Raw genomic sequence first — 20,128 nt, 5'->3', positions numbered from 1 at the left:
TCGGAACATTTGTAGTTCGATATTTGTATGACTTTGAATCAGTCTTTACGTATCTTTGATCTGAAAGTCAGCATTAATACATATGTATATGCAAGCAACAATTAAAAATGTTTTTAGTATACCCCATTGTACTGCATTAGATAAGTTAGTTGAGTTCTCTTAGTCTTTACATTGCTTTTTGTTGATGAGCTTTTATTTGTATTTAATTCATAATGTAGAGGACGTACTTTTATCATTCTATTTTATTAAATGGTATAAACTGCCTTGTTAAGAGGAATCTTCCATTTTAATGCCAGTAGTTCTGACATAATAATAGCGTTGAGAGGGGTAGCAGTTGCTGGACTGACTGTAGTAATCATAGTAGTAGTAATAGTAGTAACAGCGTTGCGATAGTAGAACCAGTAATGAAAACTGACTTACACTGACGGCTTTCCTTCTTTCCTTTAGGAAAATGAAGAAACTGAAAGTGAAGTAAAGGTAAAGATTCGAGCATTTCCACCACATGCTGACCGAGAAAGAAACAAGTTCCGGTCAGATTATGTTATGTCTTTTTCGTTTTTTCTTTCCATTTCTTTCATCGCTTCTCTAGTTTTATTTGACTGCCAGATTCGAGACGGGAAAAGTTGTTTTACCTTATTACTCTCCAAGAAAGTTCCAATATTCCTCCCTCCCACCAACTGGGTTTATTTTATCCTGAAATAGATTTAGTAACTTTTTTTAGACTTCCTTTTTCTTGTTTATGAAGGATTTCAAATCATCTCTAGTATTAACAGCCAAGACAGTTTTGTATATACAATGTGTAAAACCCCAAGGTGTGATTTTCTATAGATGCTCAAAATACCGTTTTGACATTTTTCTTACACATTTTCTATACAAGACTGTGTTAAACTAATTAGAATTTGTTTTTAAATACATTATTCACAAGACAAACTTTTTCATTTGCTTACCGAAAGTGCGACATTGTACTTTTTTCACTGTAAATCAATGTCTAATATATTTTTACCGAATTCTGTACGTGTCGCAGAAAGTGAACAGTCATACATCACATCAGCATGATGATGAATTACTCCCTATTTTTTCCTGTTAAGTGGCCTTGAAACAAAAGGGTCAGATGATTGTAGCATGCAACATTTTCGCAACATAACATTGCATGTTAAGATCTATATTTCTCGAGCTTAGATTAGATATTTAAATTCTATGCAATGGTGTTTAATGCAAAGGCAAAACACAAAATGCTTCGAGTGTTAAAAGCGGGGAAGAAATACTGTGGAACGAACATGCACTTCCAGAATACAGTTATACTTTAGGGGGATGAGATTTGGAATATTTGCATGTATCGCTCAGGCTAAAGTAGTTCATATAGCGAATTAGGTTTACGTATATCTATATTTTGGTTTGTTTTCATAGATTTTAGTTACATTGTTTCATATCTATTTCGCAGGGTCCTCATATTCAGATATCAAATTGATGGTTTGTGTATTGAATCGTGCGTTTGGAGTCAAGAGTTGTATATTGACTGTACCTGTCTGCATCTGTAATTATAAAGACATCAAATTAAGTATATGGTAATAAGTTTTGCATTTGCCATTATCCTTACGATCAATGATATTGGGAGAGTAAAACATTGGCGTGGCAGTTTGAACATTGTAACGTGTGCAAAACTGATTGCAACTTAACAGTGTGTCCCTTATTGATGACCTTAAGATTTGGTGAATTCCTTGTCCACTGTGTAACACTTCTTCTCCCCCTCTCCCCCGTATAAAGTCTCATTTTTTTATGCATAACGCAAATGCATAACTAAGGAGGGGTTGTAAAGAAGTAATGCAGCATCTTCCATTCTGCCGTCTGTGAAGTAAATATAATAAAGTCATTGTTTTATTGAAAAGGAATGGCAGGTGCCTCGACATTTGATCCCTGGCCGTCTTGATGACCTATTCGTGTTCTTTCAGGAGGGCGAAGGACGCTGGTACTACCTGGATGCGGAACGAGTGGTGGAGAATGGAGAGGTCAAGGGGACTGCCAAGCCTACGGGAGATTCCGTCCTCTTGGACTGCAGATTCGAATTGCCTTGGGGTGGGTTTCTTTTACAACAAACACTACATTTCGAACCAATGCCAATTTTCTTCTCTTTAGTCATTTCCTATTTTGAGAGAAATTTTGTTTCACCCACGAGGTTCAATATGACGCTTCATTCTACGTTAGTAGTAGTTTTAATTTTGTATTATATTTGAAAGAATCATTACAGGTTTCTTTCCTTTACTTTTTTTTCCTTGATTCATTCACAGCAAAGGAATGCAGTATTAATTGACGATGAAGAAGCTGATGTTTAATCCATTTTTGTTACATTTTTTGTAAATGATTTTTGATTCTTTTAGACACACGTAAATACAAAATTTTGTACTTTGCTAGTTATGACTGTTAGATTCCGAAATATTTCCAGTTTTGGAAAAATTAGGGAGCATTTGTTACGGAACAATGATCATAGTCGGATCCAGATTTCCGTGAATTTGATAGTTAAGTAAGGCGTGAAACCAATTTATGTAACTGTATAGCTCCGCTGATTTTGTTTTTCTTCCGAGAAACCATGTTTTTATTGTTGTGAATGGGTCCCATCGGATCCGGAATCTGAAGTAGTTGTGGGACGATGCCTAGAGATCTATTGAAATAATGAACTCGAGATGCTTTTGTATTTTTGGTTCTATCATGTGCCTGAGTTTATGTCAACGGTTTGTTCTCGTTTTTCGTTAACTTCTAAGTCCCTTTCACCCAGTTTTTAGTTGTCAGATAAATCGTGTCTTCTAATCAGTATGTTACACCCCCATCATAGGGGTAATTGGACTAAACTCTTAAGGGGTTTTGCTAACTTCGCTTGCGTAAATGATCGGTTATTGTGTAAAGTTGTCTAAAGAAAGTTTTCTCTTGCATTATATGGATTCGTACGTTAATCCCTTTCATTTTTTATTCGAATAACGAGACAGCCTTAGTGCTTTCAGAACACGATACGTTTCGTAGACAGAATTGGATATTCCGTTTATAGGATTTTCGCTGAATGTCTTTTCCAGTATAGGTCAGTACACACTTTTTTTTTATGTTGTTTGGTAATTTTAATCTCATTAGTACTCCACACTTACATATTGATTGTCTTCAGATATTTTTCCTTATATTTTAAATTAAATTTTGTGTTGCTTTATCATTTATTTTGTACTTTGATTTATACTATTAATATTTTCTTTCAGATTCTACTTAGTGAATTGAGGTATAGAATATAATAGAGTTATCAATCATTTAAGGTAAAAAAAATTTATAAATGTCTAAAATTTAGTAGCTGATTTCTGGTTTGATAAACTTTGTTAAGGTTTCTTACTAGAATCCAGAGTAACATTATTTTTCAAATTGATTTCTAAACATGTAATTGAATCATTCTATAATTTTATTGTATTGAATAATTGTCGTCATTCTTGATTAATGGTTTCAAACAACGAATTTAGTTAAAATTTTCTCGCAGTACAGCACCAATAACTTGGCTTTATCATTTTGTTTTAACCTTGTGGCTATTACTTATTACATTGATCATTTGTGATATTCATTGCATAACGTTTCAGAACATGATAGGGTATACATAGATCAGTTTTCCCAGTTAGTAACCGAATCATTCCCACGTATGTTCATTTTGCTTTACTTAAGTATTTCGTTTTAAAGATTTTTCGAATGATACGTGGAGCCTCTGTTTATTATAGTGTTTTTTAAGGTTATTACAGTTGCAACACTCGGTTATCTTTAGGATCTTAGCATGATGACACAAGTCTTTAAGGGATTAATTGAAACTTTTACCTTGCAACTGCATGAACCTAGAGTTAAAAGACTACATACACACATTATGATATCTCTCTCTCTCTCTCTCTCTCTCTCTCTCTCTCTCTCTCTCTCATATCAATATCTCTCTCTCTCTTCCTCTCTCTCTCTCTCTCTCTTCATATAATATATATATCTATATATATTATAGTATATAAATATATATATATATATATATATATATATATATATATATATATATAATATATATTATATATATATATCTTAGTACTTTATTTTAATTCTCATTATTTAGGAACTACATGAACCTGATTGTAAGATTTGACAATCTAAACCCCAAAGCACAGGACGAGTTTATACTATTTTGTTTGACCACTTTATTTTTTTTATGTAAAACCAGATATTTCCATTTATGTTTCTATAGTAGTTACAGAGATCTACTACTTCATAATATTCTAGTTTTTGGTAGATTGCATTGATATTATGTAAATTACAAACCAGTGTATGAATCTTATTTTGGTTAGAGAACAGATGCCAAATATAAATTTCTTCTTATTTGACTGCATTTGTTCATTACTTTTTATTTACATTAAGGCATTGATTTACATTTTTGAATTTGTACTGAATTCTTCATAATTTTTCGTATTTGTTTTATGGTTCTTTAAGATCACGTATAGATAATGTATTTCATTTTTTTTTATTATGGTACGATCATCATATTTCCTTTCAAAGTATGTATAATGATTCCGTGCTGCCAAGAGAATGTGACTAAAAAAAAAAAAATTAATGAGAGTCGAACATCCACCTAACTGAGTTAAGACTCTTCTCTTGCATGACGCCATGATTCTAAACCTTTTGTTTCCTTACCAGGCAAAAAGGCCAAAGAAAGGGCAAGGAAGAAAGGTACAGTACAGCTTCTTATACGAGAAGAAATAAAAGTGCAGGCTTTTTTGTATGTGAGCTGCATTACCACACTTCCTCTTAGATGTTTAAAATAGTTGTAATGCAAGACATGTTTATGACTGCAACAGACGTGCCAACATACAAAATGACCACCGAAAGACAACCCCCCCCCCCTCGGCCTTTTTAAAAGGACAAAATGATATAAAATTTATTTCGCCCCCGTTAACGGCCCTTCCTTGAACCGTATTGTATGTCTAGTCACTTGATCATTAATTAGTGTTGCGTAACTTGTAGCTAATTCAACTGAAAGTACTGGACAGCTTCATTTCATGTACAGTATATGTATTTTTGTACATTTTGTATGTTGTGCTTTGCACTGGTTTTATATATATATATATATATATATATATATCTATATATATATATATTATATATATATATATATATATATATATATCATATTGCCTGAAATTGGCAACAACCCCTACATCATCAAGTACATGTTGGGAGGATTAAATACACAAAACACGGAGCCACTCTATTTTAAACACCTTAACCTAACCTGTAAAAGTCGTACCAGACTTCTCTAGAAGAGGGGTAGGGATGGGACTCTCCATCTCATTCCCCCTCATAGCAGCAGAAGTTCGACAGGATAGGTGAAGGGTTCAAGATAGTGGCTTTTTTTATTTATTTATTTTTTCTCAAATCTTTTGCATGAGTATGATTTTATTCACTACAAAAGCGATCCCCAGCCTTCATGCTCCTTGCTCACAAAGAGAAATTTATGGGTGGATGTGATGTACAATAATAGAGAAGAATAAATAAATTTTTATGTATATATGTATAATTACACACCATATACATATATTTGCGGACATGTTAGCTGTATAATATATTTGCATTGCAGTATAAGCACTGTATATACACATATAGTATGCATATTAATATGTCTTATATGTATTTACACATGTATGCATGTAATATATATATATATATATATATATATATATATATATATATTTTTATATATATTATATTTAATACTGGGATATGTATACAGGTACATGTGTTGTGTATAAAGTAAACAGCTAATGAATGTATGTGTAAAAGAGTACTCTTGCATTATATATTGTGCATAGTTATTCACGTGTTGTTTACATCAAGAAATCTCTTTTACGTGGATAGAGTAAATGTTAATAATCATTTCCCATTAGTTCCTGTATTTATATAAATACATTTTATTCCTGTGGGATCTGTGCACAGTAAACTTCCTCTGATTGTAAATATGCTCTCATAAAGTAGTATTACATGAACTGCACTGTCTGGTAGTAGAAGCCACTTGTGTGTATGTAAAATTATTCTGACAAAAGCAGTGATCTTTTGATTTTATATATACTTTTTTTAGTCATTATTTTAGCCAACTCTTCAATTGTTTGGACTGATTTTCCTCATACATGCGTTTGACATTCTGTATTATGTAACCTGTAATGTGTGAAGACCTCAAATGTCCAAGGCAGATTTATTTTTCCTTACAGCCAAATATGCTGTGCTTACAGAAATTATTCGGCAGACTCAAATGGCACCCAGATCAGCAAGTTAGATTACAGATGATATATACCTTGTACATTTGTTTTTACAATGTTTTTATTTTCTTTCTAGTTATAGGAATAGTTTTCAGACTGAATTTGTTTCACCCTATTGATGCTTAGATGGAAGACCACGCATTGTACAAATTAGACTTACAAAAGACAAACTTACATCTATAATATTCAGGATGTTTAATCAATTCTACTTTGTCATCTGCTGGCAAGAAATCGTTGAGCATATAGCATAGTGTTGTTGTTTTAATTGTTATTTTGCTTTGACAAATTCTGAAAGTAGTGAAAACTTATTTTAATTTCTCTATAGAGCTGCATCTCGCATTCGTGCATCAGTTGTTAGTGTTTCATCCATTTCACGTACGAGCACTTCGTCACTGAATTAAATGATTAGTGAATAATGAGATGTGGTGCTATTTTATGGATAACTATACATACAGTAGGTACAGAAAGTTACTCTCTTAGAGTTTGAAATGAGTGATATTTGTATATGATACAGTAGTGATTGGGGATAGTACAGAATCACTAAAGAGACTAGTGAAGCAGTTTCAAAGGGGAAATAGAAGCAAGGAAGAGAAAAACATGAAGTAGTTTAGACAAAGGTAGTAGTTTAGGGAAAGGAAGTGTGCTGCAAAGCTAGGGAAGAGACTTGGAATGTCTGAATGGTGAGGTAGGATTATTGAAAGAATTTTCGATCAAGCTCACGTTTATGAAGTGAAGTGTCACTTGAAGCTGTAGAGATGAATTACGTATTTATGTAGCTTGAAATGTGGAGGTGATCATAAAAGTGCTGAAAAGGTAAGCGTATGTGAAAGGATGGTTCATAACTGTTATAAGATGGTTTTGTCATGTGTAAAGAATGGACAACGGTAGGTTGACAAAAAGGTTGGATAGATTAGATGAAAGAGTTTTTAGAAATGAATGACTTTAATATGTAGAAGGAGAGAATGTACGCAAGATAAGAGGTGAATGATGAAGCGTATGTAAGGGATTCCATTTGTATGAAGTGGCCAATGTAGTGGTTAGGGCATTCATTCAGGATTCAACAGTTTAGGTATGAATGTTTCAGAGACATTTGTGTATGTACATATTGAAACTGCGTGTTTAGGGGAACTGGTTAATTTGTGTGAATGTGATGATGACAACATGAATATTTTACCATAAACACTGGAAATCCATGATGGGTAATGAAATAAAGACATTTTCTTTTCTTCAGATTTGGATTCAGGTTAGAAAGAAGGTCCAGTCGAAACGAAACCTCCTTCTTGGTGGTGCAGTGATGATGTTGCTGACTGATGTCTTTTCCTAATTTCAGTATGAATTTTGAAGCAAATGTGACTTTTCATTTCATTACTGTATTTGGGATTTCAAGGATTTTTAACAGAAAACTTCCATGCATGTTAGGAAATGTGGGCGTTGTATTTACACATGATGAATGTAACGAATACATTTCACAAGTGTGTGTGTATATGTGTGTGTGTGTTGTGTATGTAATTGTATGTATGTAGTATGTATGTAATGTAAATGTTATAATATATATATATATATATCTAATTAATATATATAGATAGATAGACAGATAGATAGATAGATAGATAGATAGATATACACACATACTTACATACGTTCGATACACATACACGGTACACAGACACACATGTGCTCACACAATTTTTTACCTGCAGTAGGCACAGCTGGTTCATTATTTTTCCAAAACTAAGATTTTTTCCCCAAGGGTAGACTGCTCTGTCTCGTTTTCCCATATCTGCCAATGTTCAGATTTCACTGTCATCTTGACAAAGAGCACCAAGGTCCAAACATCCTCCCAGCATGGTAGATGAACTTGCATTCGCCTTTACAAATATTTCAAACCTCGGTTTTCTTCTACATACTAAAGAAAGTATGTTATCCATTTCTTATGAGTTTGCTTTCGGCTTATAAGCCTCAGGTGTAGGATTTCTCCACTGCTAAAAGTGTCCTTTCTTCATCTTGGTAACCTGTTATTAACTTATGCAGCATTTATAGTTTTTGTTGTAGATATATATGTAAATATAGTATTGAGATATTCAAGTTCCTAACTTGAGATTTTTTCAGTTAGAGGTAGAGAGGAGAAACTTATCCTTTGAAATAACAGTATCTTATCCTGATTTTAGAAAAAGGTGAATGTCAAGTTATCACCCTGAAGTCTAATATACCGCAGTACATAATGACAATGTTACAACAGCTGTGTATGGTGGTAACATTGCTTTTTCTTAGTATATTCTCTCAGTCACTACATTTTATGATTTGCATACCGTGATGATTGATGACATTTTTCTGTATATGCACTGGGGACCGTCTTTTTACGCCTTCCGCACATCTTGTCTTGTCTGCTCGTGACTCACCGAACTTGCATGGCAAATGTACGATGGACAGAATGGACGGAAGGCTTACTTTCTCTTATTATTTGTATGTCTCTGACGGTACAAGCCCTGAGCCTCTATGTACTGTGCCTGCATCGTAAGACACCACCACCACCACCACCACACACACAACTCTCTCCGCCACGGCACGGAAGCGCTGTAGAGGAAATCCCCATCACCCACTAGATCTTAGTTTACACTCACGCCTGCTCAGTCTACTACGGATTATTATAAATCTACATAGAGATTACCTATATATATATTTGTTTATGACTTACATTTATATACATAGATATATATATATACTATATGTGTGTATCCATCGCATATTGCCAGAGAGTGGAAGATATGACTTGACTTACAGTTTCAAGCACCATAAAATTATAGCTAGTTTTATTAAATGTCAGTGCTTTTATAGAGTCAGAGTAGATGACTAGCTCGTCCTCCTCCCTCACTCACTCCCTTTTCTTATCCACCTCGTGTCCAGTTTCTCATCTCACCCTCTCTCTCTCTCTCCCGCCTCAGTGTACTTGGTCCTTTTCAGTGTTATTCCTTTTCGTAGCTGCTTAGGAACTCTCTCCTCCCAAAGTCTGAGCATATCTTCCTTGTGTATTATGTATTATTGCTTTGTTCTGTGCCGCATCTTTTCCTATCCGCTAGGTGTATCTTGCCATTGTGGGAAGACTTTCTTTTCTATAGAAAATTTCATCTTGCACAGAGATGGAGAAACCTTTGCGAGTCTTTCTTAATCATCATTATTGTTCTTGATTTTTCCCTTAGTTGTAGTGCATGACGACTATTTATGATGCACTTGCACCATGCATTGTTTTGCATGGCTTTTGAAATGTATGACTTAAACCTCAATTACAACAGTAAGCTAGCGAATCAGTGAGACAATGATCTTTTGATCAGTCAACATCAGTTAGTTCAGCATGATGAAAGGCAAGGTTTATCCTAAGCTGCATGAAAGAATATTACTGATGCTGTTTGATCGGAGATGTGCACTGATAATAAGTCGATTAGTCTTAGAGACTATTTCACTTTTCCATACTCATGATAGATCATAAGATCGAGTTTGTAGAAAGCCAGTGCGATTTCATCAAAGTTGATGTATCTTTGAAGAGTTATTCTGTATTATAAAGCTGATACTAATGAAAGCAAGCATGTTTTTAGTATGCAGCAAGTTTTTTTTCCAGGGCTGCTTTTCTATTGATTCTAGTTTTATATTTAGCTGCATTATGTCCCCTACTTTATTTTTTATGGTCGAGTGCCTGTTCACCATGTTAGATATTGCATAGTATTGCATTAGTGATGCAATTTGAGTACATTTTATTTTTAAAAATTAGATTATGGCAAGGAATATATGAAAAATTTAGAAAATATCCTCACTCTGTGGTGATTTATCACGTACATTTTGCTAAATTAAACAAGGAATAAATTGTGTATATCATACTATAGCCTTTTGGATTTTGTACAATCTACGAATTTGTAGTAACCAGATATTTGTTAATTCATTATTATTTATTGGATATTGGTTTTTTCATTGTAACTAACTATGTATAAGAAATGCTAGTTTAGTAATTACATTATACAATATATATATATATATATATATATATATATATATATATATATTATATATATATATATATATACACTACACATGCATACATAGACATACACAAAGTGTACTTACTTGTATGTAAGTTATTTATTGATTCATGTTTTGCAAATAGAATGATTAATTTACGTGAAGTTTTTTTCAGTAGTTTATTCAAAGAAAAGTTATGTGCCTGTTCACACCATTGCTTTTTGAGCACCTATTTCAGCATAGTTATAGATATTTTGTTTCACGGACATAAACAAAAACATAAAAAAAGTCTTATTTTTGTTTTTTTTTTTCTTTTTTTTTGGAGTGTGAATAATTAATGTTGTGCTTGACTAAGCTTTCTTCATTTTGGCTGCATATGTTAATAAGACCTAAAGTCCCCTTGCTCGACACAAATCCAAATACTGTATGGCGACTACATTTTCCAAGTGCTTTTGTTTGTCATCGGTATTAGTGCTATGTTTATCTCTGTTGATACCACTGATGCTGCTGCTGCGTTTGTTTCTTTTAAAAACGGTGACCTTCACAGCTGGAATAGCATATCCAACCTTAAGGTAGTTTTTTACATTTTTGTAATGAAATATTTTCCCCAGTGCTGAGTGGTGCAACGGAGGTTCTTCAACCTGACAAATTTGTGGAAAATATATATTTCTTTCACTTCTTTTTTGATTTAGAATATTGAAGTTTTAGGAATTCAAGTGTGAGCATATCTAGTATTTCAGGGAAGTCAAGAGCATAGTAACAAAACTATTCTCAAATGCAATTTGGTTGATTGAAATACAAATACCAATTCCCCAATGTAGTTTCAAAGGTGAAATATGGCTCTTGGTGTGGTGTATGGAAGTGTTTTACTCTAGTAAAAGGGTTTCATTTTATTGCGTGAATAGCCTTTTGCTGCTTCTTAGACATAGTGCTCATAATTGTAGTAGTAGTTAGTAGATCCCCAGAGATTTGTTCCCAGTGTTTTGAAGTGAAGATTCGCTGTCTAATTCTAAAAATCCATTTCACATCCACCATTTTAAAACAAGGGGTACCTTCTTTGTAGATCATATTATTTTTGAAACTTTTTGTACTAAAAAAAATATTTAGACTGCGATATTTATTTATTTTATAGTACATATTAATCTGCTCTTACAAGAACAGTGACTTATATTGTTGGAACACAAAAACCTTTAAGATTGAAACAATTAAATCGTGTCAGGGCAATGTCAGCTTTAATATTAGACCAGCATTTTGCCTAGGTCACGGGAAAATATACTTAGCTAGCCAGATGGCTGGTAAATAACATTAGTATGCCAAAGTAATTCCACCACCGTTAACATATACTATTGTACTACAGTTCAAGGGTTTTGATTTATACATGTATGCTATCCTCGCCAACATATGCAACATGCTTGCACCTAAGTCCTTTTTGATATCACAGTTGTAATTTCATTTCTTTTAGACTGGTTTCGTCTCATAAGTAGGTTGAAAGCATTTCAGGATTGAAGATTGGCAGAAATTGAGAATTTTATCAGTTATGTGCTTCAGTAAACATTTTAGTAATCGCATAAGACGAAGATACAATATACGTAGTCCCTTTCATTATTAATATTAGCGTTAGTTTTACTTGTGTTCAGGGTGCAAAGGAAATAGATTTAGTTACCTGGTAGTTCATTACCTTCCTCATGGTTCATTTTCATTAACCAAAGCATCAGACCACTCATTTGTCAAGTAGCAACGGTGTTGGCAAGAATTGGGTTGCTTGCTACTTTGGCTCTTGCGTCAGTGCATTGAATCGGTTTTATGAATTATCTCGTATTATTTTTGATGGATGAGTATTGCCTAATTACCCAGAGGAAAGTAGCATAGGAAATGGCATAATTTTTCATTGTATTGGAAGCTTAACCCTGTGTCATTAGGCAATCTGGTAACAACACACTTGTACACCAGTTTTGTTTTGACCACAATGGTAATTATGATGTAGATATTTGCTGCTATGTATCCTGTTTGGTTGTTTCATAAATTCTGTTTCAACAGAGAACTTCCATTAGTGTCTTTAGTGCCAAGACCTCAGGAACTAGCACCGTCTACTTGCTTTTCAGATTACTAGTGTCCATGTTATGTTAATGTTCCACATCATCGTTGTTTCCAGTGCCAGATATCTTTTATTCTTTTCACTGCTAAGCTTTGAAATGGTCTTAACGGAAGCTTTGTTGATGCCTTTGCTTGCAAGTTAAAAACTGATCTGGGATAGATCTGGAAGTGTTGTACTTTATAGGCTATGAGGTGGGCTCCAGAAAAACTAAGAAATTGATTATGATCTTCCACCATTCTTTGGCTACATGATTTACTTTGCATAGGTAACACTAATTAATGATTTTAAATATTTTACCACACTTCATGTTTCTCTCAACTCCAGGCTACTCTTTCCTAAAACTCATGAATATAGTATGCTCTCTAAAGCACCCAGCAAAGGAATATTGATAAGAATATTTCAAGTTTCAGTAGAGGATAGCATATCGGATTCGCAGTCAGCTTTTATATTTTAGGTTAATGGAGGTTCCTGGATGTTTTGTTTTTCAAACAATGGTAATCCATTTGAACACGCAACTTTAACTTTTATTTGCACTTTGGTTACGTGCTTCCTAAGAACTGGTGCAAATTTCATATTGAAGAACTGTGGTTCAGCTACAAATGACCATTTTCTGGCTTGCACTGCTACTTTTATAGAAAATGTTAGTTTATTTATTTGCCAACATTACATGGTATTCTCCTTCCCACTTTATAATCATCAGGACATTGTTCAGCAAAAGGAAATGTTGCGTGCCTTGCTCATTTCAAATAACAATATATATTTTAGTATGTAATGATACAAAGATTAAACTTCATGAGATTTTTTCGGCACGCAAAATACTGACACCAGTGTTACTTTCTCGTTTTTTGTGCTGTGACCACACGCAAGTGAGATTGTTGGTACCAGTGGTAGGATTTTACTGGATATCATGATAATCGAAAGATTTTCTAATGTTTTCAACAGAAATATTGCAGTTTTTCTGGCAGACAAAATTCCAAATTCTCTTAATACGTGCTTCACACTTATCTCTAAGAGATAAGTGGTTGGGCCTGTATGTCTGCTTTCACTAAGGCAAATAATGCAGTTTTATATTTTATATAGCCATTCATAACAATGATAATTATGCATCCTTTTTTTGGCATTAGGCATAATGAACTGTTTAGCCCTATTTCCTTTTAAATTTGCCCTCAAACAGAGATTTTTCCCCTGTACAGTACTCTGAAGAATAAGCCATAAGATATTACTTACCTTATATTATGGATATGTAAAGTTTTCCCCTATAAACTTTGATGATTTGTGTAGCAGTTATGTTAATGGGAATCATTTTGGTTTATTCCTAAAACAAAAATGTCCCCCGTCATCAACATATCTTGGTTAAAAACTTGTTCAATCAACTTCTTCATTGGAATTCAGTTACATCTCTCTTAAAAACTTGTCCAGGCAACTCCCTCATTTTGAGTTCAGTTACATCTTGGTTAAAAACTCCTTCATTATAAATTGTTTACTTTTCGGTTAAAAACTAGTTCAGTGAACTCCCTCGTTATGAAATCTGTTAATTTTCGGTTAACAACTTGTTCAGTCAGTGCCCTCATTTCGAATTCAGTTACATCTCTGTTAAAAACTATTTCAGTAAACTTGTTTATTATGAATTCAGTTACTTTTCTGTTCAAAACTTGTCCAGTCAACTCTCTTATATTGAATTCAGTTACATTTAGATAAAAAAAAAACTTGTTCTGTCAACTCCATTATAAATTGGGTTACTTTTCGGTTAAAAACTAGTTCAGACAACTCCTATATTATGAAATCAGTTACTTTTCAGTTAAAAACTTGTTCAGTCAGCTCCATCATTAAGAATTCAGTTACATCTTGGTTAAAAACATCAGTCAACTCCATTATGGTTTCAGTTATAGCTTTGTTAAAATCTAGTTCAATAAGCTCCTTCAGTATGAATTCAGTTACTTTTTGGTTAAAAAACTTGCTCATTCAACTCCCCCGTTATGAATTCAGTTACTTTTCAGTAAAAAACTTGTTCAGTCAACTCCCTCATAATGAATTCAGTTAAATCTTGGTTAAAAATTGGTTCAGTCAACTCCACCTTTATGAATTAAGTTACTTTTACATTAAAAATTTGTTCATTCAACTCCCTCAGAGTTACTTTTATGTTAAAAACTTTTTCAATCAAGTTCCTCATTATGAATTCAGTTATATTTCGGTTAGAAATTAGTTCAGTATACTCCTTCATTATGAATTCAGTTACTTTTGTAAGAAAAAAAACTTGTTCTGTCAACTCCATTATAAATTCAGTTACTTTTTGGTTAAAAAATAATTCAGTCAGCTCCATCATTACGAATCGAATAATGTTACTTTCCGATTAAAAGCTGATTCAGTAAACTCCTTTCTTATCAATTCAAGAACACCTCGGTTAAAAACTTGTTCAGTTAACTCCCTCATTATGAATTCAATTACTTTTTGGTTAAAAAATAATTCAGTCATCTCCATCATTACGAATTCTGCTACTTTTCGATTAAAAACTGGTTCAGTAAATTCCTTCGTTATGAATTCAAGAACACCTCGGTTAAAAACTTGTTCAGTCTACTCCATCATGAATTCAGTTACTTTTTGATTAAAAACTAGTTCAGCCCACTTCGATCATTATGAATTCAGTTACATCTATGTTAAAAGCTTGTTCAGTCAACTCCCCCATTATGAATTCAGTTACTTTTTGGTTAGAAACTTGTTTAGTAACTTCCTACATTACGAATTCAGTTACATCTCGGTTAAAAACTATTTACTTCTCGGTTAAAAACTATTTCAGTCAACAATTTCATCATGAATTCATTTACTTTTTGGTTAAAAACTAGTTCAGTAAACTCCTTCATTATGAGTCCAGTTACACCTTGGCTAAAAACTTCCTCAGTCAACTCCTTCATTATAAATTCGGTTACTTTTTGGTTAAAACCACTTCAGTCAACTCCTTCAATATGAATTTAGTTACACCTCGTTATAAACTTGTTCAGTCAGCTCCCTCATTATGGGCTCAGTTATATCTGTTAAAAACTTGCTACCTCTCATTGTTAGAGTGCTAGGTTTTGCCTTTGTTTGATTCCTGTCCACCTATTGACTAAGGTTTGAGAGAAATCAGTGTAAGGTAGGAGGAAGAAAATGCTATTGGGGTTTCAGCGTCATCCCGTAAACCTGTTGAAAAGGAGTAGGATTTATCCTTCTCTTGTATATCAGCCTTGCCTCCCTCTGGTACACAGACATCTTGTGCTTCAAGATCATTTCAGTCCTTACTTCAGATATGCTAATGCATTGCAAGAGAATGTACCTTTTTCTCACATAATTAACTTCCATATATCAGTCTTATAAAGGAAAGTTGCTTCAACAACCCCTTCATATATTCTAACTTGAGTATGATAGACAATCTTAGTCTCATACAGTTTACCCCCCAAATAACTATGCAAATCAACATCTTTCATTCTTCTGCCTAACATATTTTTTTTTCTCCATTGTTTTGACTTCCATTTAGTGCTAGTCGTAGTAACATTAAACTTATGGGTTTTTTATGAATACCCTTAGATTATTACTAAATAGTCTTGTAACCCTGCCTTCATAAAGACCTTGTCCTATATAGTGCATAGTAATGTCTCGGTTCCATAATTCTCGCTCAATTCTCTCACATTTTCTTCATAAAGTGAGATGATTATTGCTCATCCACCCTGTTACAACCTTGCTTTCAAAAAGTCATATTTCACACACGTTAATTAATAGAAGTTGCACTCTCACCACCATCTCTCAGTATCTCCTTTGGTATCGTTTCCACTTTTGATTCTTTTTAATTAAAATTTATTAAACTTAATACATCCTCCGGAAGAGTGACTGAGTATGTTCAACCTCTTCCATTCTTAATCTTTAATATTAAATGGTTTCCTATATTCTAAAATTGCAGTTAAAAAGTGAAACAACATAGTGGTTCCTAGGCATTTTGACACATTGGTCCTTTACTAGCAAAGGACCGATGCGTCGAAAGTCCTAACAACGCTGTTGTTTCACTTTTTCCATCGTGTAATTTCCATATATATATATATATATATATATTATATATATATATATAATATAATTAATATATATATTAATTGTATATATATATATATATATATATATATATACATAATATATATATATATATATATATATATATATATATAATAATTAATATAATATAATATATATAACATATATATATATATCTATATATATATATATATGATATATATATATTATATATATATATATTTATATATACTTAATATATATATAGATATCATATATTATATATATATATATATATATATATATATATATTATAATATAATAATATATATATATATCTATATAATTATTAACATAATTATATTATAATATATATATATATATATATAATTAATATATTATTTATATATATTATATTATTTACATATAGTATATATATATATATATATATATATAATATATATATATATATTAATATATTTTATAATAATATATTATTAATTTATATAGCAGTTCAAGATTAGAAAAAATTTAAGACATGAAGTAATTAAAATGATCCCAATAATAAAAAAAACAGGAACTGAAGATACATGCAACCTTAGGCTTATGTACAGGTGGCAGTTTAGAATTTGTATTCCACATGCTCATAGCCTTAAGTACTACATGTGTCTCCTGAAGCTTGTAAGTTTATTAAAGAAATTTAAAGTAAAGGACACAAAAATTTAATTTAAGGCAAACATGGACAGTATAAGTAAATCAACATAAGGTGCATGTGTAAATTTCCTAAACTTGTTCCACTATCATGATATTCAGCTTCTAATTCCCACAGATATACGTCATTCTATATCCTGAGCTGCTCAGAGTGCCTTTAGTAATAGAATCATTACTTAATTCCTAAAGTAACATACTATATTATCATATATATAATATAAAATAATACTTACAGTTAATTTTCATTGCATACGATCCACAAATGACTGTACCTATCATAGACAGTATTATATTGTTATTCTTCAGGAGACAGCACACACAATATAAAAGATATAGTAAAAGTAGTGTTAGTCAAGGTAGTTATATGACTAAAAAGTATATTTACATATAGTATACCTAAAATAAGTATGTATACATTAAAGTATGTGCATGAATGCTAAGTTTCAGTTATTAGAAAACTTAATCATATAGTATACTCTATATATATATATATATATATATATATATATATATATATATATATATATATATATATATATGTCAGTTATACAAATCTTCTTGTTTTGTCTTTTTCCTCATGTATGTCAGTTCTGCTTAGTAAAGGACGTTTGAACGTTGAAAGGTCTCGCGATTACTATGTCGTTTATTTTCCTTCGTGGCATATATCTTTATTTATATATATATATATATATATATATATATATATATATATATATATATATATATAATATATATAAAGATATATGCCATGAAGGAAAATAAACGATGGAGTAATCACGAGACCTTTCAACGTTCAAACGTCCTTTACTAAGCAGAACTGACATACATGAGGAAAAAACAAAAGAAGATTCGTATAACTGACAGATAGGGATTATAAAGAGATTAGTACCTAGAATCCGACACACCTGGAAGATGAGTAACCTTCCCAAACAAGCATAAACAATGGGTGCAATTAAAAGTTTAAGACAATCATCTCAGATGCAAGGACAAGACAATTAAAGGATTATAGGTGACAGCTATTCACAATACATATTCACAATACATATTCACAATACATGTTAGACATACACTACAACGAAGATAACTCTAAGGCAACTAATTTTTATTTAAATCTGTAATTATATCTTTGAGGTCATTCTTAAATGTTACAAATACAAGGGTTTAAATGAAAAAGGCCACAGCCAACATTTAAATTATAATGAAAAGTAAAGTAAATTGTATTAAAGCAGATTCTAAAAGATTTCGTGATAAGACATCTCTTGACCTTGCAATTACTGAACTTCCAACCCAATTTATTTGGTGGTTGTTTTCACTTGAATGAATGAATATTGCATTAGATGTTTGCCCAGTTTTTACAGAATATTTATGCTGGTTTAGCCTTACTTCTAGGCCCTTGCTAGACTGTCCGAGATAAAATGAGGGACAATCCATACATGGAATTTTATATAATATGTTGTTGCTTTCTTAGGGGCCATTTTTTATTAGCATTCCTTTTGGTGTGTTATTATAAGAAAAAACAAGGTTCACATTAAAAGCTTTTAACAATGATTTAATGGTTTCAAATCCGTTAAAATAAGGCAAACTGAGAATGTTCTTAGAATTTTCTTTCTGCGTGTTACTTACACTATAAAACTTTTTGTGGGCTTTATTATAACAAATATCTAATATATGTGAAGGATAGCATAAATCTTTCCCTATTTTTCTTATGTATTCAATTTCTTCATGCAAATATTGGGGATTGACAATGCGCAATGCTCGTAAAAAGATAGAAGAAAAAATTGATATTTTTATGTTAAGATGGTGGCCTTTTTTTATGCTTGTACATTACTCTTTTTTTTTTTTTATTATATATACAATGTAACTTTTGTGTAACATTACTTCATTTTAATGATCGATTGTAGTTTAGTGATTTTTTACTTTTTTTTTATTTTTGTGTTTTTGTATAGACCTGATGATGGAGACAGTTACTCCGAAAACCGGTAGTCATAACAAAATAAAGGATGTTTTATGGTACAGCAATTGCTGGTTGTACCCTTTTTATATATATATATATATTATATATATATATATATATATATATAGTATTATATATATATATATATATATTATATATATATTATAGTATATATTATATATATTATATATATTATAAATATATATATATATATATATATAATATATATTTATATATATATATATTATATATAAATAATATATATATATATATATATATAATATATATATATATAATATATATCTATATATTTATATACATATATTTATATATATATATATATATTCTATATATATATATATAATGTATATATATATATATGTATATATATATATATATATATATATATATATATATATATATATTATTATACACATACACACACACACACATATATATAGATTCTATATAATAAGTATATTATAGTAAATAATAATATATATAGTTTATTAAATATTATCATGAAAATATTGTATGTACTTTATATATGTATAATTGTACATATGTAATTTATTGTATTATGTATATAATTAACATATATATATATTTATGTATATAAATTATATATGTTAATAACTATTATATGTACATATATTATTATCTATATCTATCTATTTGTATAAAATATTCTATAATTATATTTTATATATATGTATGTATATAAATTATTTATATTATATTATGTTATATTAGTTATTTACATTATATGTTCTATTATATGTATCTAATTACTATCTACTAAATCATATATCATGAACCTAGTCTGAGCTAAATCTACTTTCTATTAACTGCTTTCCTATGTATGTATTGTTATGTCTTTATACCATTATATACATAATTATCTATATGATAGTCGTATATATACTAATATTAACTATGTTATCATTAAGTTATAAATATATTTATAATAGTAATATATATGTATATTAAATTATTAAATTATTAAATTGGAAGTAATGTGTATTATTA

General features: G+C 31.1%; 1 protein-coding gene across 1 annotated transcript in view; it reads left to right on the top strand.

Annotated features, from left to right (window-relative positions):
- LOC135220749 (phorbol ester/diacylglycerol-binding protein unc-13-like) overlaps positions 1-20,128 on the top strand; it is a 1,290,517-nt gene that overhangs the window by 525,715 nt on the left and 744,674 nt on the right. Inside the window, 2 exon segments of the mRNA XM_064258201.1 lie at positions 1,950-2,073; positions 4,684-4,716. Coding sequence (XP_064114271.1) covers positions 1,950-2,073; positions 4,684-4,716 — 157 coding nt within the window.

Source organism: Macrobrachium nipponense, chromosome 2 (assembly GCF_015104395.2).
Source record: "Macrobrachium nipponense isolate FS-2020 chromosome 2, ASM1510439v2, whole genome shotgun sequence".
Taxonomy (NCBI): Eukaryota; Metazoa; Arthropoda; class Malacostraca; order Decapoda; family Palaemonidae; genus Macrobrachium; species Macrobrachium nipponense.
Note: the sequence above shows the minus strand (reverse complement) of the source record. Positions and strands in the feature narration are given on the sequence as shown.